This window comes from Boleophthalmus pectinirostris, unplaced genomic scaffold (assembly GCF_026225935.1).
Source record: "Boleophthalmus pectinirostris isolate CB_2022bp ecotype Guang Dong unplaced genomic scaffold, ASM2622593v1 HiC_scaffold_23, whole genome shotgun sequence".
In the NCBI taxonomy this organism is placed as follows: domain Eukaryota; kingdom Metazoa; phylum Chordata; class Actinopteri; order Gobiiformes; family Gobiidae; genus Boleophthalmus; species Boleophthalmus pectinirostris.
In genome coordinates, this window is record NW_026571207.1 from 28,365,980 (window position 1) to 28,392,486 (window position 26,507).

General features: G+C 37.0%; 1 protein-coding gene across 1 annotated transcript in view; it reads right to left on the reverse strand.

Annotated features, from left to right (window-relative positions):
- LOC110158119 (spermatogenesis-associated protein 13) overlaps nt 1-26,507 on the reverse strand; it is a 97,070-nt gene that overhangs the window by 14,645 nt on the left and 55,918 nt on the right. Inside the window, 5 exon segments of the mRNA XM_055159495.1 lie at nt 5,302-5,545; nt 11,990-12,121; nt 14,373-14,502; nt 20,546-20,778; nt 22,475-22,654. Coding sequence (XP_055015470.1) covers nt 5,302-5,545; nt 11,990-12,121; nt 14,373-14,502; nt 20,546-20,778; nt 22,475-22,654 — 919 coding nt within the window.

Below are 26,507 nucleotides of genomic sequence, written 5' to 3' on the forward strand. Positions count from 1 at the left end.
AAAAAGTATACTACTTTAATTGAATCTTATAGTGCAAATTCAATACAGTAATTACAAAAAGTAATCACTTCATAGTGCATTATTATAAGACCTTGTAAAACTATCCTATCTTATTTCATTTTTTCTTTCTTTAGATTCATATGTATGGTATTTGGAAATAAGTATTTAAAAGAAGGCCCTTGAGATCGTAACAAGTACTACATCTGGACAATACACATAAAAAGCTTCAATGTAGTAAATGGAGTAATTGAAGCAATTTTAGTACCACAAGGTCACTAAATGTACAATAACAATAACAATGGCAAGGAAAATGTGACCTCCTTAATGCTTTGGAGTTTATAAAAAAATAGTTGTTCAACATTACAAAATTGATAACTAAGCAAATTAGACAATAAGAAATGGATTATGCAGTGTTATGCCAGCTTCGTTTTCATGTCGTGCATTTTGTGACATGTGCAGTTCTCAGCTCCACTGTTATATTAGACTTGGTTCCATATCCAGAAATATTAGACCTGGGGGTGTAAGTAATCTGGCAAAGTTTCATGCTTGTACCAGAAAAGTGAACTATTTTGGTCCTCAACAGCTCCACTAAAATGTAATATAAGACTAAAACCTTTTCAAGAATAAGGCTACATTTATATGATGATGGTCTGAAGAGAAGACCCAAAAGTGGCGTTGAGTCTTCACTTTTTATTCCGCGTTTAGACAAACATTTTCGGGAGGAAATCTGTGTGTGGAATTCAATTGGGTATGCATGCCAGGTTTCTGTCTACTGTATGTATGTGACGCGTAAACGCGTACGTGACGTGAGCAGATCTGACGAGAGTTTTGCATCTTGGGCAGTGTAGACGGAAACGCTACAGCAGAGCGTATTTAACTTTTCCACTCTGGAGGGTATTTTCAGATTTTTGCATTTTTAAGACCCAAAAATGTTGTCACTGTCTGAATGATAGACACGTCCGATTAAAATATTTCGGTATTACCCGCAAGCGTTAGTCGTGTAAACAGGCTCTAAGTCGTTTTCACAGTCACATTTGTCACAACTATGAGCACCAATTGACAGTAAATTAATATATTTGAACAGAAACAGGTCAATTTCATAAAACACATGATTTAAAAGTGCACTGTGTAACTTTTGTGGTGGATTATTATTGCTTTGCCTGTTATGTTCCACAGTATGACATTAAGCATATATATTTCCATTGTAACAAGCAAGTAATGCCACCAAGCCAGGTTATAGGTCAGATGTGTGGAGATGTTACCCTGCTTACAGTATGAATGCATGCTTTTCATTAACTTACGACAAATAAAAGACAAGCATTTGTATTAAATGTAAGGTTTAAGTTTAATGTCATACTGTGCATCTTTCAAGGCAAAGCAATATCATCACCTTTTAAGTGCTCTATGTAACTTTTCTGGAGAGGAGCCCACCACCTGCTTGTCTCCATGGGGATGTGGGTATGACATTAAACTTATCTAACACTGATTCAAAGCCTCTCCACAGATGTAACTGACCAACTGTCCACTGACCCAATGATGGCACTTACTTGTCTCCATGGAGATAGAGAATATGATGAAGAAAATACATGATTATGATATTTTTGGCCATATTGCACAACTTTACTTGATTATCTCCATACATTCAAACTTGCACCTTGCTCTCACAGTGTTAAAAAACAAATCAACTGGAGCTATAGATTCAACATTGCAGTGCAGAATGTAGCTCCTGTGCTGTAATGTTTACAGTTGTTTTGATAGCTCTGACTGAGTTCATGCTGTTGTAACAGGTCTAAACCAGGACTGGGACGAAGGGCACATCCCACTAACACAGGGGTTCCTTTGAGGCTGCGGACCCCCTATCATCCTTACTATGACATCCCAATTTTAGAAGTTCAAACCATGTATAAAACCATGAATTTAAGTAAAGTGAAGCAATTTTTTGTTAAATGGCACCTATTAATAGTCTAATTCAGGGGTGGGCAAACTAAGGCCCGGGGGCCATATGCGGCCCTTTAATCTTTTTAATCCGGCCCCCTGAACTTGAATAATAATAATAATTTTCAGTGTTTTAAAAGTCATTTCAATAAATAGTAAATATTGTGGGACTTGAGAGACAGATATTTTGTTATAATGCTTTGTAATGATGTTTAAATATGGGATATTTCAATAACATGGGATATTTTTTTTCTCTTATGAGATGGATTACCAAAAAACTCCTTCCATTTGCTCCAGGTCCGGCCCTTCAATCAAATTTTAGAGCCCTTTGTGGCCCACGAGTCAAAAAGTTTGCCCACCCCTGGTCTAATTGGTGTAAACTTTTAAGGTCTTCTATTACACAAAATTGACTTGTGAGCTTTAAGTCACAGTATAATGTTGTTACCTCATGTTTTGTTCCATTCACACATGTCTGAGTACGCTTTTATTATTAGTCTGTACATCTCCAAAGCTCAAAATGCTCTGTTCGAACTTGTGATGTCATGAAGTGATCATTTTCAAGTTCCCAGCTGCTTTTTACCTTTTGTTCAGTAGAGATCAGCAATTCCAGGTCTGAAATTATCCAGATTTTAGAGAAGGTGTATGGAGTTTAAAAACACAGTGGAGCACTTCTTGTATTACCACATGATATCACAGGTTCGAACAGAGCATTTTCCGTTTGAGAGGAGAACTCTGCGTAAATATGCAGGGCCTGTGTGTTAAACATGTGTGAAAAAAAACAAAACACATCACCTGGTATGTGTTTGATAAGGATAAGGAAGCATTATATCATAGAACACACATACGGTAACTTGGGCCCTTTAAATATTTCCCAGGATTATATATTATACACATGGCCCAAGGAGTTTCCCCACAAGAACGCAGCTGGTGTAACCAATCATGAAGTGCATGAATGTAAAAAAAAAGACATAATATATACCCAGTTTGTAACAGTGAAAAACAGTGTAACCAATCGATTTTCTCATGCTCACGAATGATTTTTTCTCTGACCAACCAACAGAGTGAAACAGCTAAACGGTTATTAAATATAAAAGCACTACTAGACCGCCGATGTAACCAATGATGCAGTGTTTGGTGTAAAAACATAGAGAGTGTAACATGCAGAGGTGAACACAAGTGCATGACGAATGGATTTACTCATCCCCCAGCATCATGTTTCTCTTCTTATGGAATGTCTATAGGGTGTCGTGGCTGTGACTAAACCAGGACTAAATCAGGACAAAACCGAGAGTAAACTGGGGCTGAACTAGGACTAAACCAGGACAAAACTGAGAGTAAACTGGGACTAAACCAGGAGTAAACCAGGACAAAACCGAGACTAAACTAGGACTAAACCGAGACTAAACTAGGACTAAACCGGGACTAAACCAGGAATAAACAAGTATTAAACCAGGATTAAATAAGAACTAAACCAGGTCTAAACCAGAACAAAACTGAGATAAATCAAAGACTAAACCAGGACTAAACCGAGAGTAAACTGGGACTAAACCAGGACTAAACTAGGAATAAACTAGGACTAAACCAGAATTAAAGAAGAACTAAACCAGGTCTAAACCAGAACAAAACTGGGATAAATCAAAGACTAAACCAGGACAAAACCAGAGGACTTAACTAGGACAGGAAAACCAGGACTAAACCAGGACTAAACCGAGAGTAAACTAGGACTAAACCAGGACTAAACTAGGAATAAACTAGGACTAAACAAGGATTAAATAAGAACTAAACCAGAACAAAACTTGGATAAATCAAAGACTAAACCAGGACTAAACCAGGGCTTAACTAGGACAAAACCAGGACAAAAGCAGGACTAAACCAGGTCTGAACTAGGACTAAACCAGGACTGAACCCGAGACAAACTACATATGCCAGGACAAGATTAAACACAAAAACTGAAATAGGCAAATAACGAAAAATGCATGAATGTTTTCAAACTGTGACATGGACTTAAACCTACTACAGCATGACAAAACAAAATGATATGAGGATTAAACCCACACAAGCCTATTAAAGACTTCAGTTAGAGAACCATTTACATAACCAACTGTGCAATGTAGCATGCAGTATGAAAACTGTAACAAATGGGAAAAACATTCATGACAAATCCATATTTCAACACCACTTTTATCACCTTGGTTACTCAAAATGCAATATCAACAATCTAGGATCAAACATTTTTAGGATCAAACATTTTTGACAAAACGGAACAAAGCCAGAACCACAACTGTAGACTTTAAATCAGTAAAAAAACAAGCTCTAAACTGGGACGTGATGCATTCAAGATTAAGTAAATTAAAACTGAGTTACAACCAAACAGTATGTCAGAACTACTTTATTGATCTTCGTGGGGAAATCATTCACTGCATTTTACCCATCCTTCAGCGTCTCTGGGGAAACCTGTCAGGAGCAGTGGGCAGGAGCAGTGGGCAGGAGCAGTGCGGTGCCAAAACCCAACTCCAGATCCTAACCTACGCCTGTTCACTTCCTTAGCTGGAAAATTATGTTATCGTGTATGTTTTGGGTTGATAACAGATACCAAAACACAGGGAGAAAATACTTAAAGGTATGATATACGGTGAAGGGTCCGCCTCCCTGCTTGTCTCCATGGAGATGTTATTGCTGGAAGGCAAATAAAGCACTAAACTTATCTAGCTCCATGGAAACAAGCATGGGACGTCATCAGGCCAAGTAGCAGGTCATATCTGTGGAGAGGCAAGCTCATTCGCCTTAATAACACATGTTTTCCAAGGTATTTTTGAAGTAGTAACAACACAATACCAAGAACTGTAATTGAATAAATACAAGATAAATAATTTAAGCCATACTGTGGAACATTTCAGGCAAAGCAATGGATACAAGCAGCTAGCAGACCCCCCATCAGAAAAGTTACAATAATGCACATTTACTCACTTTGTAGAAGCACTAGTATAAGACCAACATGAGCAATAAGGATACTAAGCATACTAAGACCTTACAATTTATACTTTGCAGTGACATCATACTGGGGGTGTGCTGCATGTATATCTATAGTGGAATGTTCAGCAGTAATAATGGTGATACAATTCACATTTTAGAACTATCAAATATGTTTTAGGACAGTCTTAATATGCAATTATTTTAAACACATTTGAAATAGCCTGCTAGTTCCTGCTAAGTCAGTTCTTTACGGTCGTGTTAAAACAAAGATCAGTTTAAAGTCTAATATGAGTAACAAAGCTTCAGAAAGAGCAGTGCCTACAGTTAGCATGTCATCAGCTGCAAAGTATCAATATGCAAATAACAAATGAAAAAAAAAGAAACATGACAAACCGATTTTCTCGTCCTCCAGCACCATCTTCCTCTCCTCATGGAAGGCCCTGAGCCAGCGGATCTTCTCCTCGGGTTTCTTGGCCAGGAAGATGTGGATCTCCTCGCTGTCCTTGTTGCACAGTTTGAAGGCGTTCTTCACGCTCACGTTGAAGTCGTCGTCGCGCCCGTCTATAGCGTCCCGCACCTCATAACGGTCCATGTCGATGCGGCCCTTATAGTACAGGATGTCCCGACGAATCAGATCCTGCCGAGAGAAAGAGCGTGTGTGAAAACCTGACCTATATACAGCCTTATACAACATTTAGGTCCTATATTATGCAAAATTGACTCTTGTGAGCTTTAAGCCATGTTATAATGTTGTTACCTCAATAAAAACATACCCAGAGTTGTGTTTTGTTTCATTCACACATGTTTGAGAACTCTTTTATTACAAGTCTATCTACATCTCCAAAGTTCAAAATGTTCTGTTCCACCTTGCGAAGTCATGAGGTAGTTTTCAACAGCTGTATTTTACCTTCAGTTCAGTAGAGAGTGGCAACTCCAGGGCTGAAATTATATAATTTATGTTAGACCTGCATGTTTTAATCAGGCTGAGGAAACATGACTTTTCTGGGGAAGCTCCTCCATCTGGAATTCCCTTTCCCAAAACTTTTTGCACCATTTTGAAAGTGAGGTTATCAGTTAAAACAGAAACCAAAACAAAATAAAAAACTCAGTATCTTTCAGAAAAAGGAAGATGTTTGAGAACCAACAAAACAAAAAATAAGTAAACCAACTAAAATTATTTTAACAGAATTATATTTTTTCAAAATATAGTTCCTAGTGAACATTTACAGTAGGAGGATTGTATACCAGATGCCCTAACTGTTACTGAGGAAGAAAATCAGCACATGGTGAGTTTTGCTTCTGAAAGTACAATTCTAATGTTCACTGTGATACTGTTCTGGTATTAGAGAATAATAGGTGCTTCAACTACACTTAAACATGTACAATGCCAAGTATATAATCAAAATGTAATCATGTGTTATTCCTATTTCCACAGGCAGAGACCAGAGCTACTTCACTGGAAAAGTAGTAGTAATAGTATCTTACCACCACCGAATGTAGAGTGAATGAATAATGCTCTGTAAAGTGTCTTTCAGTGTCCAGAAAAGTGTTATATAAAGCTGATGCATTATTATTATTATTATTATTATTATTATTAAAAGTTCTGAGCTCCAACCAGACTGTTTTCCACTGTACCTCCCTGTGTGTTGGAGTCTGTTTAAGACAATGCAAAAATGTGGAAAACTAAAAAATGTTTTTGTATTATTTTACTTTAAAACCCTCTAAGGACATTTGATTTGCATGTTAAAAATAATTATGTAGACAGAATGAAATTATACATAAAAAATAAAACTACAAAAAGACAAATTGTCATGCTACGGTAACACAAGATAAATATGTGTATTCAGTATGATTTGATCACATTTCATCAACATGAAAAAGTGATGTTCATGTTCTGAGAAAATTATGTGTGAGGGGATTGAAATAAATTTCAAAGCCTAAACATAATTTTATTGCATGCATCCGTCATCATTTTTTTTTTCGCAAATCCAGTGAATTTCAGTGTAGCTTAATATAACATAATATTGTAGTTGGACAACCATTGAACACTTGAATGATTAACTGTCATCTGATCTACATACAAATGTTTTTAAGCCTTAATAAGAAACAAAATAAGTAACAAATTTGAATTTCTAGAGTAGAAATGTCAATGACTTTGCTTCTTTATGACAAATGATGATATGAATACCTTCTATCATTCTAGTCTTACAATTGAGTTTGAGTATAATGTGTTGTGTCTCCTGTGTTAATTATTTGGATAAAATGAAAAACTATTGTGGAGCAAACTTTTGTGTAATTTTTTTTCCAGTAAAACCTAACAATCAAGATTTTTCATTCATACCAGTCATAATTATCATTGCGAACCTCCTTGATTTTTCAAATGTTACGATATTGCGCGGTCAATCCAAATTAAATTGAAACAGCATTATGTTGCGCTTAACTTTTGCCTGCCGTTTGCTTTCATCAATCTGAATGCTTCAATAACAAAATTACAATACACAAACACAGACAGACGCCAAGTTCAGCGCGTAAATCTGTCACTTTGAATGATTCGCAACAAGAACAAGAAGAGTGGTACTTGCTACAGCTGTATACAACTGAATTTAACCATAGTACAAGGCTTACATAATAAAATAACTTAAACTGTTTGTTTTAAATGGCTACTAAGAGTAAACATTGAGAAATTAAGTTCCTGTTACGCCCAAAAATCTTCAATCTGCCTGTAATGTTCCACAGTATGACATTAAACTGTTCTACTTTATATTTATTATATTACGGGTGGTTTTATAAGTCAGAAATACATAGAAAAACTGACTGTGAGTGGGGTCACCTCTCCACAGGTCTGACCTGTAACTTGACTTGGTTTGGTTTCCATGAAGTTAGAAAGGTTTAATGTCATACTGTGAGTGTTACATTCCAGACAAAGCAATACCATCTCCATGAAGAAAAAAATTTGACAGACGGACCTGCCACCAGAAAAGTTACACAATGCACAATTTAAAAATAGTGTAGAACCATTTTAGCCTGTTTCAGCCGTAGTTTAGATCTATAGTAAAATAGTCCTGGTTTAGATCTGGTGGTACTCGGAAGGCCATAATTATTTTATTAGGTGGTGCTGAAAAGTTTGACTACAGTTGAAGTACGTAGTCCAGAATACACATTTTTATTTCAATATTCACTTTAGCTGTACTGAACATTGTTGACCTATAAAATGTCATCTGAAACACAGCAATAATTATCAACTTGGAGGTTTGCCCACTCAGCTGTGTTTTTTATCTATTTTTTATTAAGGACAAAAGAATAAAGCATTAAACAATACAATAATTACACAATGAAAATGGGACACAAATACATAAAACACTGCATAAAGCAAACTTGAAACACCAAAGCTCATAAAGCCCTTTCTCCTAAACACACAAAACACTCAACTGTATCTTTATTTTGAAATATTGGTACACACTTTTACTATTTTTTTTTTAAATACACAAAATAGACAAGACAATATCACAGTTAGTAACAGCTGAATCTTCGTAGGTGGCTTATTTACAACCATTATTGAGAAGCAGGCTGCTAATTCCCACTGTATTGTTTTTCAATATGACTTCCGCCTACATCCTCTACATCAGCACCCATGACGTCACCCCCTGAAGTCTCTGAGTCCTTATCTTCGTCATCTGCAGGTTTGCTTTGGCGGTTATAAATAACCAACGCTCCACGAGGAGGTCAGAGAAGAGACATGCAGAGAAAATCGGCCTGTGATGAGCGTGCACGACCAATCCGGCATCTGTGTTCCAATCGGAGAGATAGAAAGAGGGACGGAGAGAAGAAAGGGGAGGGGTGGGAAAGAGAGAAAGAAATGAAGAGGGTGAGGGGAAGGAACGAGAGAGGAAGTGAGAGAGGGAGAGAAATAGAGGGTGAGAGAGAGAGGGGGAGAGGGAGAAAGAGAGGAAATGAGAGAGCAATAGAAAGAGGGAAAGGAAGGGAGTGAGGGGAAGAGATAGAGGGGAGGGGATAGAGGAAGTGTGGGATGGAAAGAGAGAGAGAAAGAAAGAGAGGGCAGGAGAGGGAGAGGAAATAGAGAGAGAGAGCGAGAGAAAGAGGTAAAGATGGAGGACCACATGCGACGCTCAGCTAACTCGCCTCGAGGCTCACCAATATACACACGGAGCCAGCATCCTGCAGACGGAAGTTCAGAACAGAGACGAAAATCTATAATTTATCTGTGTCTTCAAGCTGTTTTTATTTAACGGGCTAAAGCAGCGGACATGCACGCAGAGAGAAAAAACATGGAGAAGTAAGCAAGCAAGAGTCATGTTCTACTACCACAGCATGCCACCGACGAACTTTAAAGGTTCTATGTTACATTAAATTGACTGTTGTGAGCTGTTAGAATGTTGTTATCGCATCAAAAACATATCTAGTATTTTCTTTTTTTTCATTCACACATTTGGGTAATCTCGTGTTATATGTCTGGCTATATGTCCAAAGCGCAAAATGCTTTGTTCCACCTTGTGATGTCATGAAGCAGGTGTTTTCATGTAAACATCTACCTTTTACTTTTGTTTCCAGAGCTGAAATGATCCTAATGATTCTAGTGAAGGTGTATGGATTCTAAAAACTCAGTGGAGCACAGTATTACCACATGACGTCAAAAGGTGGCACAGAGTGTTTTCTGTTTGAAAAAAAGAACTCAGGAGGTTCAATGAGATTCATTTGGTCTTTTGATATTTTATGTTATTAGGTTCTTTTTACAGACCAAGAGTTTGTTTTTCATACCTCACACGTCATCATCATACATCACGTGACCACTCTGTGGAAGAGCGCTAGTGAGCAGTCGAAACTGTCAGGTATGAAAAACAAACTCTTGGTCTGTAAAAAGAACCTAATAACAAAGAATTCAGGAGGATTTGTGTGTTAAACATGTGTGAACACAACCTGATGCGTAAACTGCATTATAATACTGTGTAAAATTGTGTAATATGGGCCCTTCAAGGCAAAATAAAATGCAGTTTTAAAGCATAATTACAACTACTACTTACTGACTAAAAACAGTTATTAGTATTACTGACTACGGACTATCCACTGTAGCCACAAAATGCAATAGTGGCTCAGTGATTAGAGCATTAATCTACCAGCCAGAATGGCAGAGGTTTGAGTCCCATTTGTCCAAGTTCTGTCATTGAGTCCTTAACCAAGACACTTCACCCACATTGCCGGGTGAATGTAATGTGTGTATAAGTGATTGATGGTAGGCAGATGGGCCAATGGAGCATGGTATTGGCAACCTTGTTTCTGTTAGTCTACTGCAGGGCAGTTGTGGCTACATAAGCAGTTTTCCATCACCTAGTAGAACAATTAATTTAAACCTAAAAAAAAAAAAAATGAAAGCAAAAAAGTAGACTGAAAAATGTTTGTAAAGGCTTTGAAAGAACCTCTAGTAAAAGTATCTAGCCACTTCCCTCATGTGCTTGAGACCTCTTGAAGCTATTTTGAGTTCCCCACAGTAGGAGACGCTTCGTCCTCCTCTTTACTCTGTTTTGAAATTATGGATTTTTTTTGGATGACGCAACATGTTTGTTAACCTCAGCTTGTGCCTGTGAATGTGTGTGCGTGTTTGTGTTTGTGAAGCGTGAAGATGGTCCTGACAGGAGTACACAGGGTCACTGCACTAGGGCCCCAAGAACCAAAGATACAACGATACATGCGTAAAATAGATACAAACACACACTGCACATACAAGTACATATGACAGGTGAGATGACTCATTTTACTAAAACACACTTAACACATGTTTAAACTGTCAAAAAAAAAATAAAAAAAATAAAAATGTTTATTGCGTGTAAACTGTGCCTAAATTTTGGATAATGTGATGTCATCAGTGTGAGACTCTCTAAAACAGAACTCTCCATGTTCTGTAATTTTTAACAAGTATTATAACTTTTTTTCACAAATTGTTTCTTTGTTGGTGAAATTCATATTTACAAAAGGTATGATCTCACCAAATTAAGTCAAAATTAGACAATCATCAAAACCTGTAATACTCACTTTAAAGACAGGTACGAAGTATTCCAGTGAGGGGGTCTGAGTAATGTTGTGCACACATCCAGCCCAGTGTTGTCTCTTCTCTTTTATAGACAATGACGTAATTAAATAAACTGTTTGTACTTTTGGGTGAGTAAATAGTTGTACTGAAGCCAAAATGTCAAATTACTGTTGAACATGTCCTTCTGTCTTTTCAACTTTTTCAATTAGCTGAGCAGTGATGGGCATACTAAAAGCATAAAAGTTAGAGGTGGGCCAAAATAATATTGAGTATATAATTAATAATAAAAAAAAAAAAGCATCTTAAAATGCCTTAAAAAAAAGCTGATAAAAATTATAATTATAATTCATTTTTATGTTGTAATCTTTATAGGGTAGATAGATTTATATGTGGGTAATATCACATTTGACAAATACTTAAACCACAACTACCAAAATTAAGAAAATGGTTTAGTATCTTTAGGCTGGAGTGCTAAATAAAAAGTCTGACAATTGTCATTTGAATATCCACCCAGAGCATATTTTTTAGCTGCTTTTACCACCCAGCTTAGATTCAGATCACATTACAAAATTCTTTAGGCAATATATGCAAATGGTAAAATAAACATCGTTACAGATTACAGATTTTGTGGAAATTAATTTGAAATCATGGAAAGCTAATATAAATAATGTTATCCTCTGTGAATATTATTTTTTGCATTAAATTACAGATAAACCGCATTGTAGCACATATATTTGTATTATTATATTTCTAGATTCTTTAACTTACAGATACATTTACATAATTGTGACTTGTTTGACACCCAGTCTCTTGTAATTTTTTGCTCCTTATTTTGAATTTATTATTACCATTTATATTGTTGCTCTTTGTTATTATAATACAATGTGATGTGTGAGCTACTCTGTCCAAATAATCTCCCTTGTGGATCAATTAAGTCTAAATCTAAGTGTAAGACAATAACATCTGAAAACATTTTATTATCATGACAATGTGGGTGTATTAACCGTAGACCCCGCGATGCACAGGTATGTTCCTTACCTTTTTGCAGAGGACGAGCTGGTGGTCGAAGAGGAAGAAGACTCTTTGCTGGCTACGTCCGTACGGCTGGTATATCCACGACAGCTCCCCGGTGTAGATCAGCTCTGAGCTACGATCCAAAATATCATCCCCCTGGACACAACATTACCTCATGATTAACATACAGGCCCTGCCAATAGCCACACAGCCTTATGTCACTTAATGGAGCTGTAAAGTGTAATGTATAGCAATGAGTCATCTAATCGCCACCTTATGTTCACCCTAAAGCAGCTATTACGTTGTTTAGCGACAACATTTTAGGATGATTTGGAACAAGACATAAATTCCGGTAAGAGCTCAAATTTGGGGTTTTGATAGGAACAATGGCACATTAAGATAATTACTGTATGTTATCTTCTTGGCATTATAAACTTTTAACATCTGGTGCAACACAACAAAATTTGGAAGACTCCTTGTTTCATACGTTCTGATTAGGTGGCTGTTGTTAGCGATGGAATTGAAACTGCATAATAAGCAATGCTCACATTTAGTTTCTGCATAAAAACTATGTTTCTCCATATGGTCTTGCTCTGTACAAGAGTTGCTTTAATCTTCTCAATACATGTCCTAAAATGCTGTTAAAGGTCCTATATTACGCAAAATGGATTTTTGTGAGCTTGAAGCCATGTTAGAACATTGATACCTCATCAAAAACATACCCAGAGTTGTGTTTTGTTTCATTCATACATGTTTGAGTAACTCTTTATTAAGTTTGTCTACATCTCCAAACCCCAAAAATGCTCTGCTCTACCTTGTGATATCATGAAACGGTAGTTTTCAAGTTAACAGCTACATTTTATCTTTTGTTCAGTGGAGTAGAGAGAGGCAATTTCAGGGCTGAAATCATCCAAATGATTCTAGTGAATGTGTATGGAGTTTAAAAACACAGTGGAGCACTTGACATTAAGAGGTGGAACAGTGTGTTTACTATTTGAGAGAAGAAAAGCCCAAATATGCAGTGTCTGTGTGTTAAACATATGTGAATAAAACAAAACACAACTCCAGGTATGTTTTTGAAACATTATAAGACAGATCAGACAATAGTGTAATAAATGCCCTTTAAGCACTTTCACAATTGTTTATGGCTGCATTTACATTTGAATTGTGAACTTAATACCCTGTATCCTATGCCACAAAAGTTATGCAGTATACCGTTAAAACTACAGAAAATGTTATTGCAAATTCTCACCACAATCACAGTAGAAATTGTAAAAATGCTCAGCCCTCGTTCCCAATTTGCCAACACCAACATATGTTTACAATGGATGACAAAGCAAGATGCTATGGCAATGAGGACATGCAGACAGATTGTGCGTCACAGATCAAACCTACAACCTCCCTGTTAAGTGACAGGATACCTAACGACTCCGCCACCAATATTACACTACAGTCTTGGCTGAGTTTTTCACATGTTGTCTTTGTATCAGTTGCCCCAGTGCACTGCCAGTGTTGTAAATAAACAAACACAAGCTTCTGTAAAAGCCAAAAGTTAGTCTTAGCAGCTGCAGCTAACTTAGCCGCCATCTGCGCTATGAATAATAATGCATTACTTTCACTCTTTGAAACACAAATACTCATGAAATATTGAGACCAAACTCTGGCTTTATAAATACAGGGTTTTGCAAAGTAAGCTGGGGATAAAACTGCATTAAATTAATGGTGCACGACATAGCTATTCTGGTAGAGGCATGTAAGATGCTTGTCTCCATGGAGAGTTGGAGATTTCATTGTTGTGCCTGGAATGTTTCACAGTATGGCATTAAACCTATAGCTTTTATTTTAGGGCTGGGCAATAATCTAATTAATTCTGCTTTTTAATAATCAAGGTTTTGAAAATGTGCTAAATTGTGAAATCAAGGCTTATTATGATACAAGTTTACTCCTAACTTCTTACTGACAAAGCAGGATTATTGAGCAATTACAATGAGATATACAAATGTAACTGAAGGTGGTTTATAATTTTGTAAATAAAAGCCTGTGATAAGAATGAAAATGTAAATAGCTTCTGTCGTGTAAGAGACAAGTAGTCTCTGCTCTGCTCTGCTCTGATCAAAATCGATTAATTGTCCAGTATGTACAACAACAACAACAAATTGAGATTTCATATTGCTAAAAAAAAATACTTCGAAAAACACATTCTTACACCTCATCACAAGAATATCTGACCTGGAATTTGAAAGTGTCATCAGGTTGTCTCTGTTGAGAAAGATGCTTATTAAATCAGATGTTTAATGCCATACTGTGAAACATTCTAGGCAAAGCAATAACATCTGTATGGAGACAAGCAGCTGGCAGACCTTCCAACCTAAAAAGTTACATAATGAACCTTTAATTGAAGACCTACCTCCCAGTCCAGGACGGAGGCTTGCCACTGGGCGATTTTGTCAATATTTTCCAGCCTCCTCTTCCTCTCATTGATTTGCTGAGTGACGTTACGCATTACAGCAAGCGCCGCCGCCACATATCGATAATCACTGAGGAAAAAACAAAACACTTACAGTTACCAGAAGAATACATATTTTTACATAATATTTACTCTCCTCCAAGGTGAATACATGACAAATCTATGTTCTACAGAATTAAGACTGTCACATTAATAATAGTTATCCGTTAAAGTGTGGAGATTTGGGGTATTTTTGTTGTAATACAGTAAGATTTGACCTGTAGAGGGCTGAAAAGGTAACTTCTATAATTACTGGTTCCTTCTCCTATTTATTTATTGCAGCTTATGCCTTTTAATGATACTGACAATTAAAAAAAAAAGGTTTACTGGGATTATTGTGCATTATTGTTATTGTGCTGGTGGAATAAAGTACTTTCAATATTATCGTTTATTGCAGTATATCTCTGTAACAATAAGCAATTTAAGCGTCAGATTTGTTGTTTTATTATTATTATATTATTTCTTTTATTATTTATTATATATTTTTTTTATTGTGACAGGTCTATGGTCTATTCTCTGAACTGACCAACATATGTGGATTATTTTATATCTTCTCTCTCCAATTTCATTAAATCCCAAATTATAAATGCAATATGCAAAACTTATTTAAATATATTAAAAAATATATATTTTGACTTGTACATATACATTTACATAATTATGCCTTATCTGACACAAGTCTCTTGTTATTTTTGCTACTTATTGTGAATTTATTATTAGCATTAATATTGTTGCTCTTTCTTATGAATATATTGTGATAGTTTCCCTTATGCATCAGTAAAGTTTGTTTAAGTCTAAATCTAAGTCTAAGATTACTCCGTACATGTGTAGTATGGTAAAATAAATACTTCTTACTCTTACTTGGGAAATGTAATAGTATTTAATAATATTATTTTGAAGTAACGGTCCTTACAATTATTTACAATGATTTGGCTGCACTGACCACCTATACCAATTACTGGCTGGAGTATTGAACTTACATCTTTAAGGGGCAGGCCCAGTCTTTAATATAGGCGTGTAAATGCTTTGGAAGTGAAGACAGATAGCCTATTAAAACTACACAGCGGTTGTAAACTTGGCCGATGGTTGTAAATTTACTCCAACACTAAACAACAAAGTGCAGTTAAATCCGCATCAAGCTCTCGTCCTATACCCTCCGTTAACTCTCTGACTGGCTCCATGCACACAAGGCTAGACAGGTCCCACTGGCTCCTAGGACATCTTGTACTGCTGTAAAGTTATGCTACTTGGAGTGACAGGATTTATTCAGTGCCCGTCAAAATAAATGTCCAAACACAGTCCTAAATCAAAAAGTGCTGAGGCCAAATAAACAGCCCTGGTTTGTGGCCCTGGTTCACTTATTTAATTCTTGTTAAAGGCTTTTTGAGTGTTGTGGATCAGAAGGGCATGGTCTGCTGTAAATGGGGTGACAGTCACTCTAATGCATACTGTTTTTGTGTCCTTAGGCAACACACTGGAGGGTGGAGACTGCAATGCAACCTCATTTCTATCAGTGTACCCCAGGGAAGCTGTGGCAACACTAGCTTTTCACACAGTGTTGACTGAATGAATAATGTAATGTAAAGTACTTGCAGTGAAGTGAGCTTTGTTACCTCATCAGAAACATACCCGGAGTTTTGTTTCATTCACACATGTTTCAGTAACCCTTTATTATTAGTCTCTCTACATTTCTTAAAAAGAGATCTGCGCAGGACAGAATTTTCAGTCCTGCTCCCACTTGCAAAGAATTGTAATTTTTATTCCCGTCCGCATCTGCGATATTCTGCCCGACTCCTGCCCGCAAATCTTGCAAGAATGGGACCTTCGCTTTCTTAAGCTCTATCAAACATAAAGAAGTGGAAAGGAGTTGTCTAAAATGTGCGCGAGATTAGACCACATCCGCAAATTTAGGCTGCTTAAAATGTTTTTATTAATACCAAATAAAATATCCAGCACAAATGATGTAGGATAGGCATACATTAAGCATTTGTATATGATTTAGTTTGTGGGAATGCAGTTTATCATCCCACCCGCCCGCTCCCGCATTGTGCAGTCCCGCTCCCGCCTGCCCCCGCAATGAACTTTCAAAATGTGCCACACTGTTTTGCATCGAGTCGAGTGCAGTGTTCTACTCTTAAGCTCAAAATGCTCTGTTCCACCTTGTGATGTCTTTCAAGTTAACAGCTTTTACCGTTTAGTAGAGATAGGCAAATCCACAACTGAAATCACGCAAATGATTCTAGTGAAGGTGTATGGAGTTTAAAAACACAGTGGAGCACTTCCTGTATTACCACATGAGATCAAAAGGTGGAGCAAAGTGTTTTTTGAGAGAAGAACTCTGACTAAATATGCAGAATTTGTGTGTTAAACACGTGTGAAAGAAACAAAACACAACTCCAGGTATGTTTGTGATGAGGAAACAACATAACACAGATCAGAAAATAGCGTAATATGGCCCCTTTAAGTGATATTTAGCCAACAACCTCTCTGACCACCACTAAAACTCACTAACCCACCATATTCATACTTCTACTGAACATGGACAACACAAAATATTATGCCATATTTGTCATTTGAAATACAGCTAACTATATCTGCCAATGGGGAAAGATTTGTGCTAAAATTGTAATATATTCTCGATTTGTCACAACACCCTGATCCCTGACAGGTTTTCAAAAGAGATTTATCAGAAAAACAGCCAAATACATAGAGATATGAGTGAATTTGACAAGGACAAAATGTGATGGCCACACAACTGGGTTAGAGCATCTGGGCTGGTCAGTATCTATCAAGCTCGCTCCAATGAACACTGCCATGTTTTCGTATGGGGCTATTTTCGTGTTTTTCTTTATTGTTCGAGACCATATTGTTTACTCCACAATCACAGAGGCAATCAAATATCTAACATCTTAAAACGCTAATCCAATCCTCACCATGGTCGATAATGTGACAGTCTCTGGCAACTCCTCCGGGATCCTAACAGTCAAACGCTGTGATTTGGCAGTACTGGCAACCGCTCTGGCATCTGTCCCTGTCTCTGGCTCAGTGACTCTTTCCGTTCACTTACATTTCTGCAGCATCACGCCTGGGTTTGCACATCTGGACGGTCCGCTGAGTGTCTGTTAGCGGAGATAGCATCTGCAAATGTTTAGATTAGGACTGAGCCTGTCTGTGCGATGTGTGAGCATGGAACAGTGAACTGGTGGAGCCACAAATGTCGTCTAATCTGCGGTGGACACTATTATCCAGTCTGAGCGGATGGATCTGACACTGAGGCTTCTGCTCTGTTGTTTTGACACAAGTCCTGGTTTCGACTGGTTTTGTCACTGTTACTGACATTTCAAACTTCATAATTCACACCATACTCCATACAACAACCCTATGTCAATCCCTATTTCATCTTTGCACTATTTCTCCTTCCAACCTCTTGTATACAGCTGAGATACTGTACATGTGTATTACTAAATGTCTTATTTATTTTTACTTGTACATTTACATTTAATGACGTGTGAGCTACTGTGTCCAGATAATTTCCCTTGTGGTCTAAGTCTAAGTCTAAACTTGATTTCAATACTAAAAGCTTTACTCAATACAATACATTACAATGAAAACCCACCCTGTCTACTAGGCATTGATTTACTAGTCTTACAGAGAACTCCTTAACCGATTCTAATAATAGTTTCTTTAGTTACTGATGGGTGTAACACCAGTGTTTCTGTAAGGGTTAAAGACAAGGAGTATCAAGTTTCAATGATAGTTTTAGTACTTTGAATGACTTTGTGTATGATCTGAGCTATACAAATAAGATTTCCTTGCCTTGAATTATCTGAGTATCATTTTTTGACAACCCTAGTTCAGACCTGGTTCACGCCTATAGCCTTAGTACAAAAGTAACATATTTAGATAAATGGTAACTGCTCACATTTACAAAGGGCTTTTCTACCTTCAAGGCACTCAAACTGCTTTATATCAAGGAACCCCTCACCCATTCACACACACATTCATGCACTAATGTACAGAGACACTGGAGGAAAGGGAAGCTATGTGTCTTGCCCAAGGTCACACCAGCAGTAGTCATCTATGGGAGCTGGAATCGCACCGCCAACCAGTGGATCTGACCACTCTACCAATGATGATTATGTCAAGAACAGGACTCAAACCACCGACAATAGATCAGGGGACAAGAACTCTATCTGCTGCTGCCGATGTTTTGGTTTAGCCATACACATTTAACCCAATTTTTAAACATTTATCAATATTGTATCTGAATTCTTGTTATTTCCAATCTGTATAAACCCTAGTCAATCCTAATTCAAATTGTTCAGCTCTGGTTGATTATCCAAAAAAGTTGACATCATTTACCTGTCAGACAAGCAACTATTTTCCCATTGTCTAGATTTCTCTGTGTGACTGTGTCATTACAGAGATATGTCCACACCAACTACCTCTGCTACGAAAACACATCTCCAAACAGACATAAATACGCCCAAAGCCTTGAACAGCATCATTTGTATTACTTTATCCCAACAGTGATTCACTATGCAATCAGTCAATGGACAGTTTCATTCCAGGAATTAATTATAGATTTGCGCTCCTGTTGTCTAAATTTCAAATCCATGCCAGATTTTAGGATGTAATGTTGTCTTCACTGAAAGCTAAGAGCGTCTATCAGTTCATGCTTGAGTAAACGGTGCCAAACAGCTGCGCGGAGCACATCTGGAGCCCCATGATGCAACAGTAATGGACCAGTCTCTGTCATGAACTGATCAACTTATTCTACTCTCTCCAAATGCTGAAGACATTAGTGAAAATCTGGGATGAAGCCTTGGCCGATTTGTTACCGATATAACAAAAAGCAGACAATGTATACTAACAATAATCAAGTCTTACAGTCAAATCAAATCTAATCATCACCACCTGATGACATCACGCAGTGGTATAAGCTCAAGATGGAAGCAAAATCAGCAGGATTTCTCAAACATGCCTTAACAAAACAACCGCTGGTATGTTTTTTTCTATATAGAAATTAGACAATAATGAAAGACTCCAAAAAGTACATTTAGCATATTACAAGGTCAAACTTTTATTTCTGTGCCTTGATCAACAACAAATCAGCAACAATCACAATTTCAACAATCAAATCTACAACAATCATAATTTAATAAAAGTAACATTTTATACTATTTATGTTATGTTTTTGTGTACTAGTGTAGATCTGTCATGATAATTACTATACTGTTTTTGTTTTTTGCTTTTTTTTATTGTTTATACATTTTCTTAGTAAAAGTGAAGAGACTTTGGGTGTTTTTTGTTGTAATATGATAAAATTCGAGCTGTAAAGATTGAATAAGTGGCTTCTATTGCTAAGTATTGGTACATTCTGCTATTTATTTGTTGCAGCTGATGTCTTTTATTGATCCTGTCTATTTAAAATGATTTACTGGTATTATCTTGTTTTATTATTATTGTATCAGTGGCAAGTAGTTTCAACATTATCGTTTATCTCAATATATTTCTGTAGCGATATATTGTGCTTCACAATCTGTTATCATGACAGGCCTGTACTAGTGTTAGTATCGATTAGGATCTGTCATTGATCAAGTTACAGTCACGAAGCATTTTTGCTTTTTTACACCACTGACAGCCGTTATTTTAGCTTCTTACAAACTCCAGCCTTACTACACAAAAGGGTTATAAAGAAGTTTAAAGGTATCTCTCAATTTTTCTAGTGGAGGGTCTGTCACATGCTTGTCTTCATGGAGATGCTATTGCTTTGCCTGGAATGTTCCATGGTATGACATTAAACTAAATTCATTACAGGTGATTCTATTGCCCCCCCCAAAATAGAATAATTATCTCTGTAAATAGGGTTGCTTCTTCACAGATCTGACCTGTAATGTACCCTATAGTTGTCTCCCTTGAGATAAATAGGTTTAATCTCTCCCGTGGAACATTCTAGACAAAGAAATAACATGCCCATCAAGATAAGCAGATGACGGACCCTCCACCAAAAAAGCTGCACAATGCACCTTTAAAAATCCTGAATAACGTATAAGCCACAGCCACCGTCTCACCTGTGCTCCTGTGCGGTGTACTTGAGCAGCTCGGCCAACTGCAGAGGGTATTTGCAGATCTTCTGGACCGGAGTGAGCAGGAAGCCGTCGATGGCGATGTCGATCATCTGCTGCAGGAGACGACAGGCCTCGAAGAAATGCTGGTACCTCCCGTCACGCATCAGTTTGCTCAGCTCCATGCACGCGTCCAGGTGGTTGTTACAGTACTCTGAGTAGATCCAGAAACCGTCTTGCTGTAAAGGTAAATGGCAAAGCACAATAATGTTAGATATCAGCTGGACAGTGGGCGATGACAAACAAAATGGTATGTTTTTGTGACGTCAATCAGTCAATTAATCAGTCAATTAATGAATCAATCAGAACCTACACAACTCTATCATATGTCAATTTTCTTTGTAAAAATATTGAGATTTGGGGTATTTTGAGTATCTGAGTTACATCTTGCTCCAAAGGTACATAACACAATAATGTTAGATATCAGATGGATAATGGATGAGGACAGACAAAATAACGTTTTGTGTGACATCAATCAATCAATCAAAACCTAAACTGTGTGTGTTTTATCGACCAGTGGCTGTTTTATTGTTTCATATTCTAGTTTTCTGTTTGTTCTTGTTTCTATGGATATGTCATTGCTCTGCTTAAAATATTCCACAGTATGACATTAAACAGCTCTACCTTACACTTATGCAATTACAGGAGGTTTTATAGCTCAAAAATGCCTAGAAAATCAAGCATTCTGACCGTGAGTGGGGTTGCCTCTCCACAGATTTGATCTGTAATTTGGCCTGGTTTGGTCTCCATGAAGATAGAAAGGTTTTAATACTATACCATGAAACATTCCAGACGGACCCTCCATCAGAAAAGTTACACAATGCACCTTTCAATCAACAATTTTGTGAAGCCCTGTGAGGCAACTATTGTTCAGACTATGACCACAAAATCATTAAAATGAAGCACGGCAATCAATGAGTACATAAAAACTATGCTTTTTGTGACACCAATTTAAGCTTCCTGTTAAAGTAGAGGCCATTTTGAGCGCTTTTCACCATTCAAAAGTTATATTTTGTTTTGAATCATCATATACTATCACAGTGCATGAACAAAAAAAATCTATTGTAATTTTCACTTCACACCAACGTACAAGGCAATGTCAATTTTTGTCAACAGATACTAAGAGAGGACAAACTTAAACAAGCATATAATCTATTTGACAAATGCATGACATAAACAAACTCAATTAGAGTAACAAAATGTAGTTTAAAGCTTTGCCAGTGTCTCCAAAAGCACCAAAACATCACAAAGCACAATAATCTACAAGACTTTAATTGTACTAAATATAACAGAAATGCATCACACTGTCAACATATTTTTTTTAAGTATCTCAAAATTAACTATCAAGCCAAATGAGCCATCAAAATTAGTCTGAGGACACTTGATGCCAGCTCAGTCCTTGATATCTCGGCCTATATCATCAGCGGTGTAATACTCCCTACACTGGAAGTATAGCCACTGGACTGCACTAGAAAGGAATGCCTCAGCGTGCTGGGTCCTTAACTCATTACCTGACTGCTTACACATAAAAAAGGATAAAAACAACACAAAAGACAGAAAAATAGCACAGATTTTTAGAGGATCAACAATCAAGGCACCATAGTATTATTTATCAATTATTTATAAAGAAATGTTATATTTTGCTGAATGATATGAGAATTGTTTTCCCCATTTGAAACACACATACTACAAGCGAAGGTGGTAGGATCATCTCAAGTTTGGATGGAGGATTTTCATGCTCTGTGGTCCAGTTTCAGTCCCTTCTTGATACGAATAGCATGTAGAATGGACTGGCTTCTCTTCAACCCTTGGACTACTCTAACTTATTCTACAACACTTACATACATCTCTAAACAAAATGCAACTGATACTTACGTGTTCTAAAAAGCAGGGTCCTATTTCGGAGAGGTGTGGCTCTTCTGTGTTGTACTGTTTCTCCAGGTCTCGGACAAAGCCCATTTGGAAGCGGTAGATGTCCTCAATGTTCCCGAAGATGACTTTGAGCTGGTCATCGTTGAACATGTCCACGCGCTTCCTGCACTGGCGCAAATAGCCCTGAAACAGCACATACATCAACCAAAATGTTATTGCCAAGAATATATGAGTACCAAAACAAAGCAAAAGTTAGTAGATCTGATATAATGTATAACACAGCAGTCTAATACACATAATTGTCACATTTGAAGCAATAAAATGGAAAATCACCAGGTTAGTTTGACCTCTACAATAGGCCCATCCTTAAATATCTCTGGGCCATCTGTTAGGAGAGGGTACAGCGCCTAAGGATCCTTAGGTGTACTTAGCCAGAACATTTGAAGAACATAAAAAGAACATGCACACAACTCCACACAGCAAGGCCTGGTAATAAAACCCTGGACCTTTTTGCTGTGAGGTATGAATGATAATGCCTTTCTGTTTGGCAAGTGTTAAATTGGCACCTCAAACTGTGGTAAAAGTCCGACAATTAATGAGAGTCAAGTAGCATTTAATAAAGAATATACAAAATAAAGCTGAAAATGACAAGAACCAGAGCTGTTTTTAAAAAGGACACCTTCTATCTCTGTCATGCCACAAAATTCAATCCAAAATCCAGAGATAATTCATATCCAAGGAACTTTCTGACAGTTTGAACATTCACCTAACAAACTAAGTGTTTTAATATATTAAGCTTTGTCCAACCAGAATGTAATGTTAAACTTTTAGTAGCAGTAAATTCTAAATGTAATGATGTTTTAGTGAAATGACTCGTCTAACCTGTAAAATGCACTTTAACACATATTGTACTGTAATATTAGATATAGCTAGTAATTATGAAACATGATTGACTAATGCACTACTGTTTGGTTAAAGGTCCAAAGAAATAGCAAGCCAGGCCAAAGGTTATTAATTCTTTCTCTTAATTTTCAGCATCTCACTAAAATAAACATGTTTGGACATTTGACCAGTATAATTTAAGTGGATTAAAATGAACAGTGACTTCTGGACCTATTGTAAAGTCAGAAACTATTTGGTGTAGGGCAGACTCTTGGCCTTAATTTGTCAGTTTAATTCGGGCAGCTAATTAAATGCCCCGTGGCTTTGGAACTCGGGGAAAAGACATGTAGTAAGAGTTTTTTTTTTTTTTTCACACTACACTTCCCACAATTCTCTCCGATTTCATTGTAGTCCAATTATATCCACTTAAATAATCCAGTCTTTGGTGGTTCAGATGATGAGGCTTAGTCACTCTTTGGCAATTGTTTTAAAGAAAAAAGCCAATTTGTAAGATAATGTGTGATAATTCGCCAACATTAGGTCAAGTTTGAAAATCCTTTTAATTTAATGCAGCAGAAAAACTGAACAAGTGACTAGTTATTTATCCAATCAGAAAAAACACAATACATATTTATATTTACTTTATGAGAGGGAAAAGTGAATCTGTGCACTTAAAGGTTCCCTATGTAACTTCTCAGGTAGAAGACTGACCAATTGCTTGTCTCTATGGCGATAATATTGATCTGAAATCAATTATTTAATAAATGCTAGATGATATTATGTACACTATTATGCTATTTTCTGATCTATGTTCTAGTGCTGTTTCCTCATCAAAAACATACCTGGAGTTGTGTTTTGGAATTGTTTTGGAACGCTCTCTCTCTAGTAAAAGTAAAATGAGCTGTTAACTTGAAAACTACCACTACATGACATCACAAGGTGGAACAGAGCATTTTGAGCTTTGGAGATGCTGACAGCCTAATAATGGAGGATTACTCAAACATGTGTGAATGGCAAAACACAACTCCAGATATGTTTTTGAGGAGGTAACAACATTAAACCTGGCTTAAGGCTCACAAGAATCCATTTTATGCAATATAGGAGTTTTAATGCCGTACTGTTCAAACACTTCAGGTAAAGCAATAATATTTCCATGAAGACTGCCCTGCCATAACTTTACCATAACTTTACTTGTGGACCTTGCGTTTAGATTGACCAAAAATAAATAGTATAAAAGAGCAGCAGTGTGGAGTTTGCCCGGAATACCGCATTTACATAGATGTGATAGGGGAATAGTGTTTTCCATTTCATCTGTTTGTATGCATAGCTGCTTTCTAGATGCCAGGATTTCTTGCAGGCATGACATGTCAAAGCGCGATGGTAAATATACGCTTCGACGCACATATTTAAAAAGATGGGTTGCTTTGATAAGATCTTGTTTATGGAGGATTAAATCGAGATTATGAGATTTCCCTCTAAAAATCTTGGATTGCTGTTTTGTGAAGGAATTCAGTCAAGCTAAATATTGGATGTCTAGAAGTGGAAAAGGTTCTTACTTCTTATATGTGGCAAAAAGAAATGAATAAATGCATATTATACATAAATAACCTAGACTAGTGCATGCTGCTATTGTGTCACTGGGCAAGACACTTCTCCCACGTTGCCTACTGTATTCAGTGTGTTTGTGAGAGTAAATGCAGGATAACTGATGCAAAGTAGTTTATGCACAAGACAGCATGTTGGCTTTGGTAAATAACCTGCACTGTTTTTAACCAATAATCAGTAAATGTAGCATAGTTACCATAACAATTAAATCCTAAAGGTGCACTGTGTAACTTTTCTAGTGGAGGGTCCGTAAAATGTGTTTTTTTTTTCATGGAGAAGTTATTGCTTTGTCTGTAATGTTTCACAGTATGGATGTTTTCTAGGATTTTTTTTGTTATAAATCCACCTGTAAATGAAAAAACAGGCAAGGGAGATCTGTTTAATGTCATATTCAGAACATTCTAAGCAGAGTTGTAACATATCCATAGAAACATGAAGGTGACAGACCCCCAACCAAAAAGTTACACAGTGCACCTTTAAATCATACCAAAGAGTTTTTTTTTTGTTTTGCTTTGTGTTGGGTTTTTTTAGGCATAAAACTGGTATCCACACTTCTAACTCCACCCCTGAAGCAAGGTGTTTGTAACTGAAAACACCCGGCGGTAATTCGGACAGTCTTGCGTGATGTCACAAACTACTTGAAATCGGGGTGGTCACTTAAGGCAGCAAACATAGATTTAAACTTTTTTGACCAGGAAGCTGCAAATGTACCTAGTTTGCATCAAAACTGCAATAAAATGCACATGTGTAACTTGTTTGGGAGAGGGTCTGGCACCTGCTTGTCTCCATGGAGATGTGCCTAGAATGTCCCACAGTGTGGCCATAACTTGCAAGCCAAATTACAGGTTAGATTTGTGGAAACCACTTGCAGTGTTTTTTTAAGATGTTTTCTAACACTTAACCACCTGTAGTTGAATAAATGCAAGACAGATTTGTTTAATACCTTAAGCATTAACGTCTCCATGAAGACAAACAGGTTGCAGATCCGGTCCAGAAAAGTTACACAGTGAGAATTATTCAATTATTCATGATGAGAATAGTTCAAGTTTTTGTAATTAGTTAGTTCCACACATAATAAGGGCAGTAAATATACAGTTGAGTGAGATGGCAGATGTCACGTTATGGGCGTGTATAAAACCATGCTTAAGTGTAATTACCCAGATCATTTGGTTCACGTTAAGTGTGACTTGTGGCTCATCTGTGCAGCATGAATCACAGAGTAATGACAAATCCAATCATCGGCACCACCCTCTTGTGTGGCTGCTTTCATTTTACTTCATCACTGAGAAGGCCCAGCACAGTGTCTTTAGCAACAAACACATTTTATCAACATAAAACAAGGAAACTTTTTCTACACCAGAAACAGCAGAATGTCCTAACGCAGACTAAAATTGGGTTATTTATGGTTATTTACTGCTTTGGTATCGCACTTCCCATCAAAACCATGCAGTGTTTGATGCTCTAAATGTAATTTCTAAATGACAATATCATCTTAAATCTTAGATCCACAACGTAACCTTTCTGTGGAAGGTCTGTCACCTGCTTTACC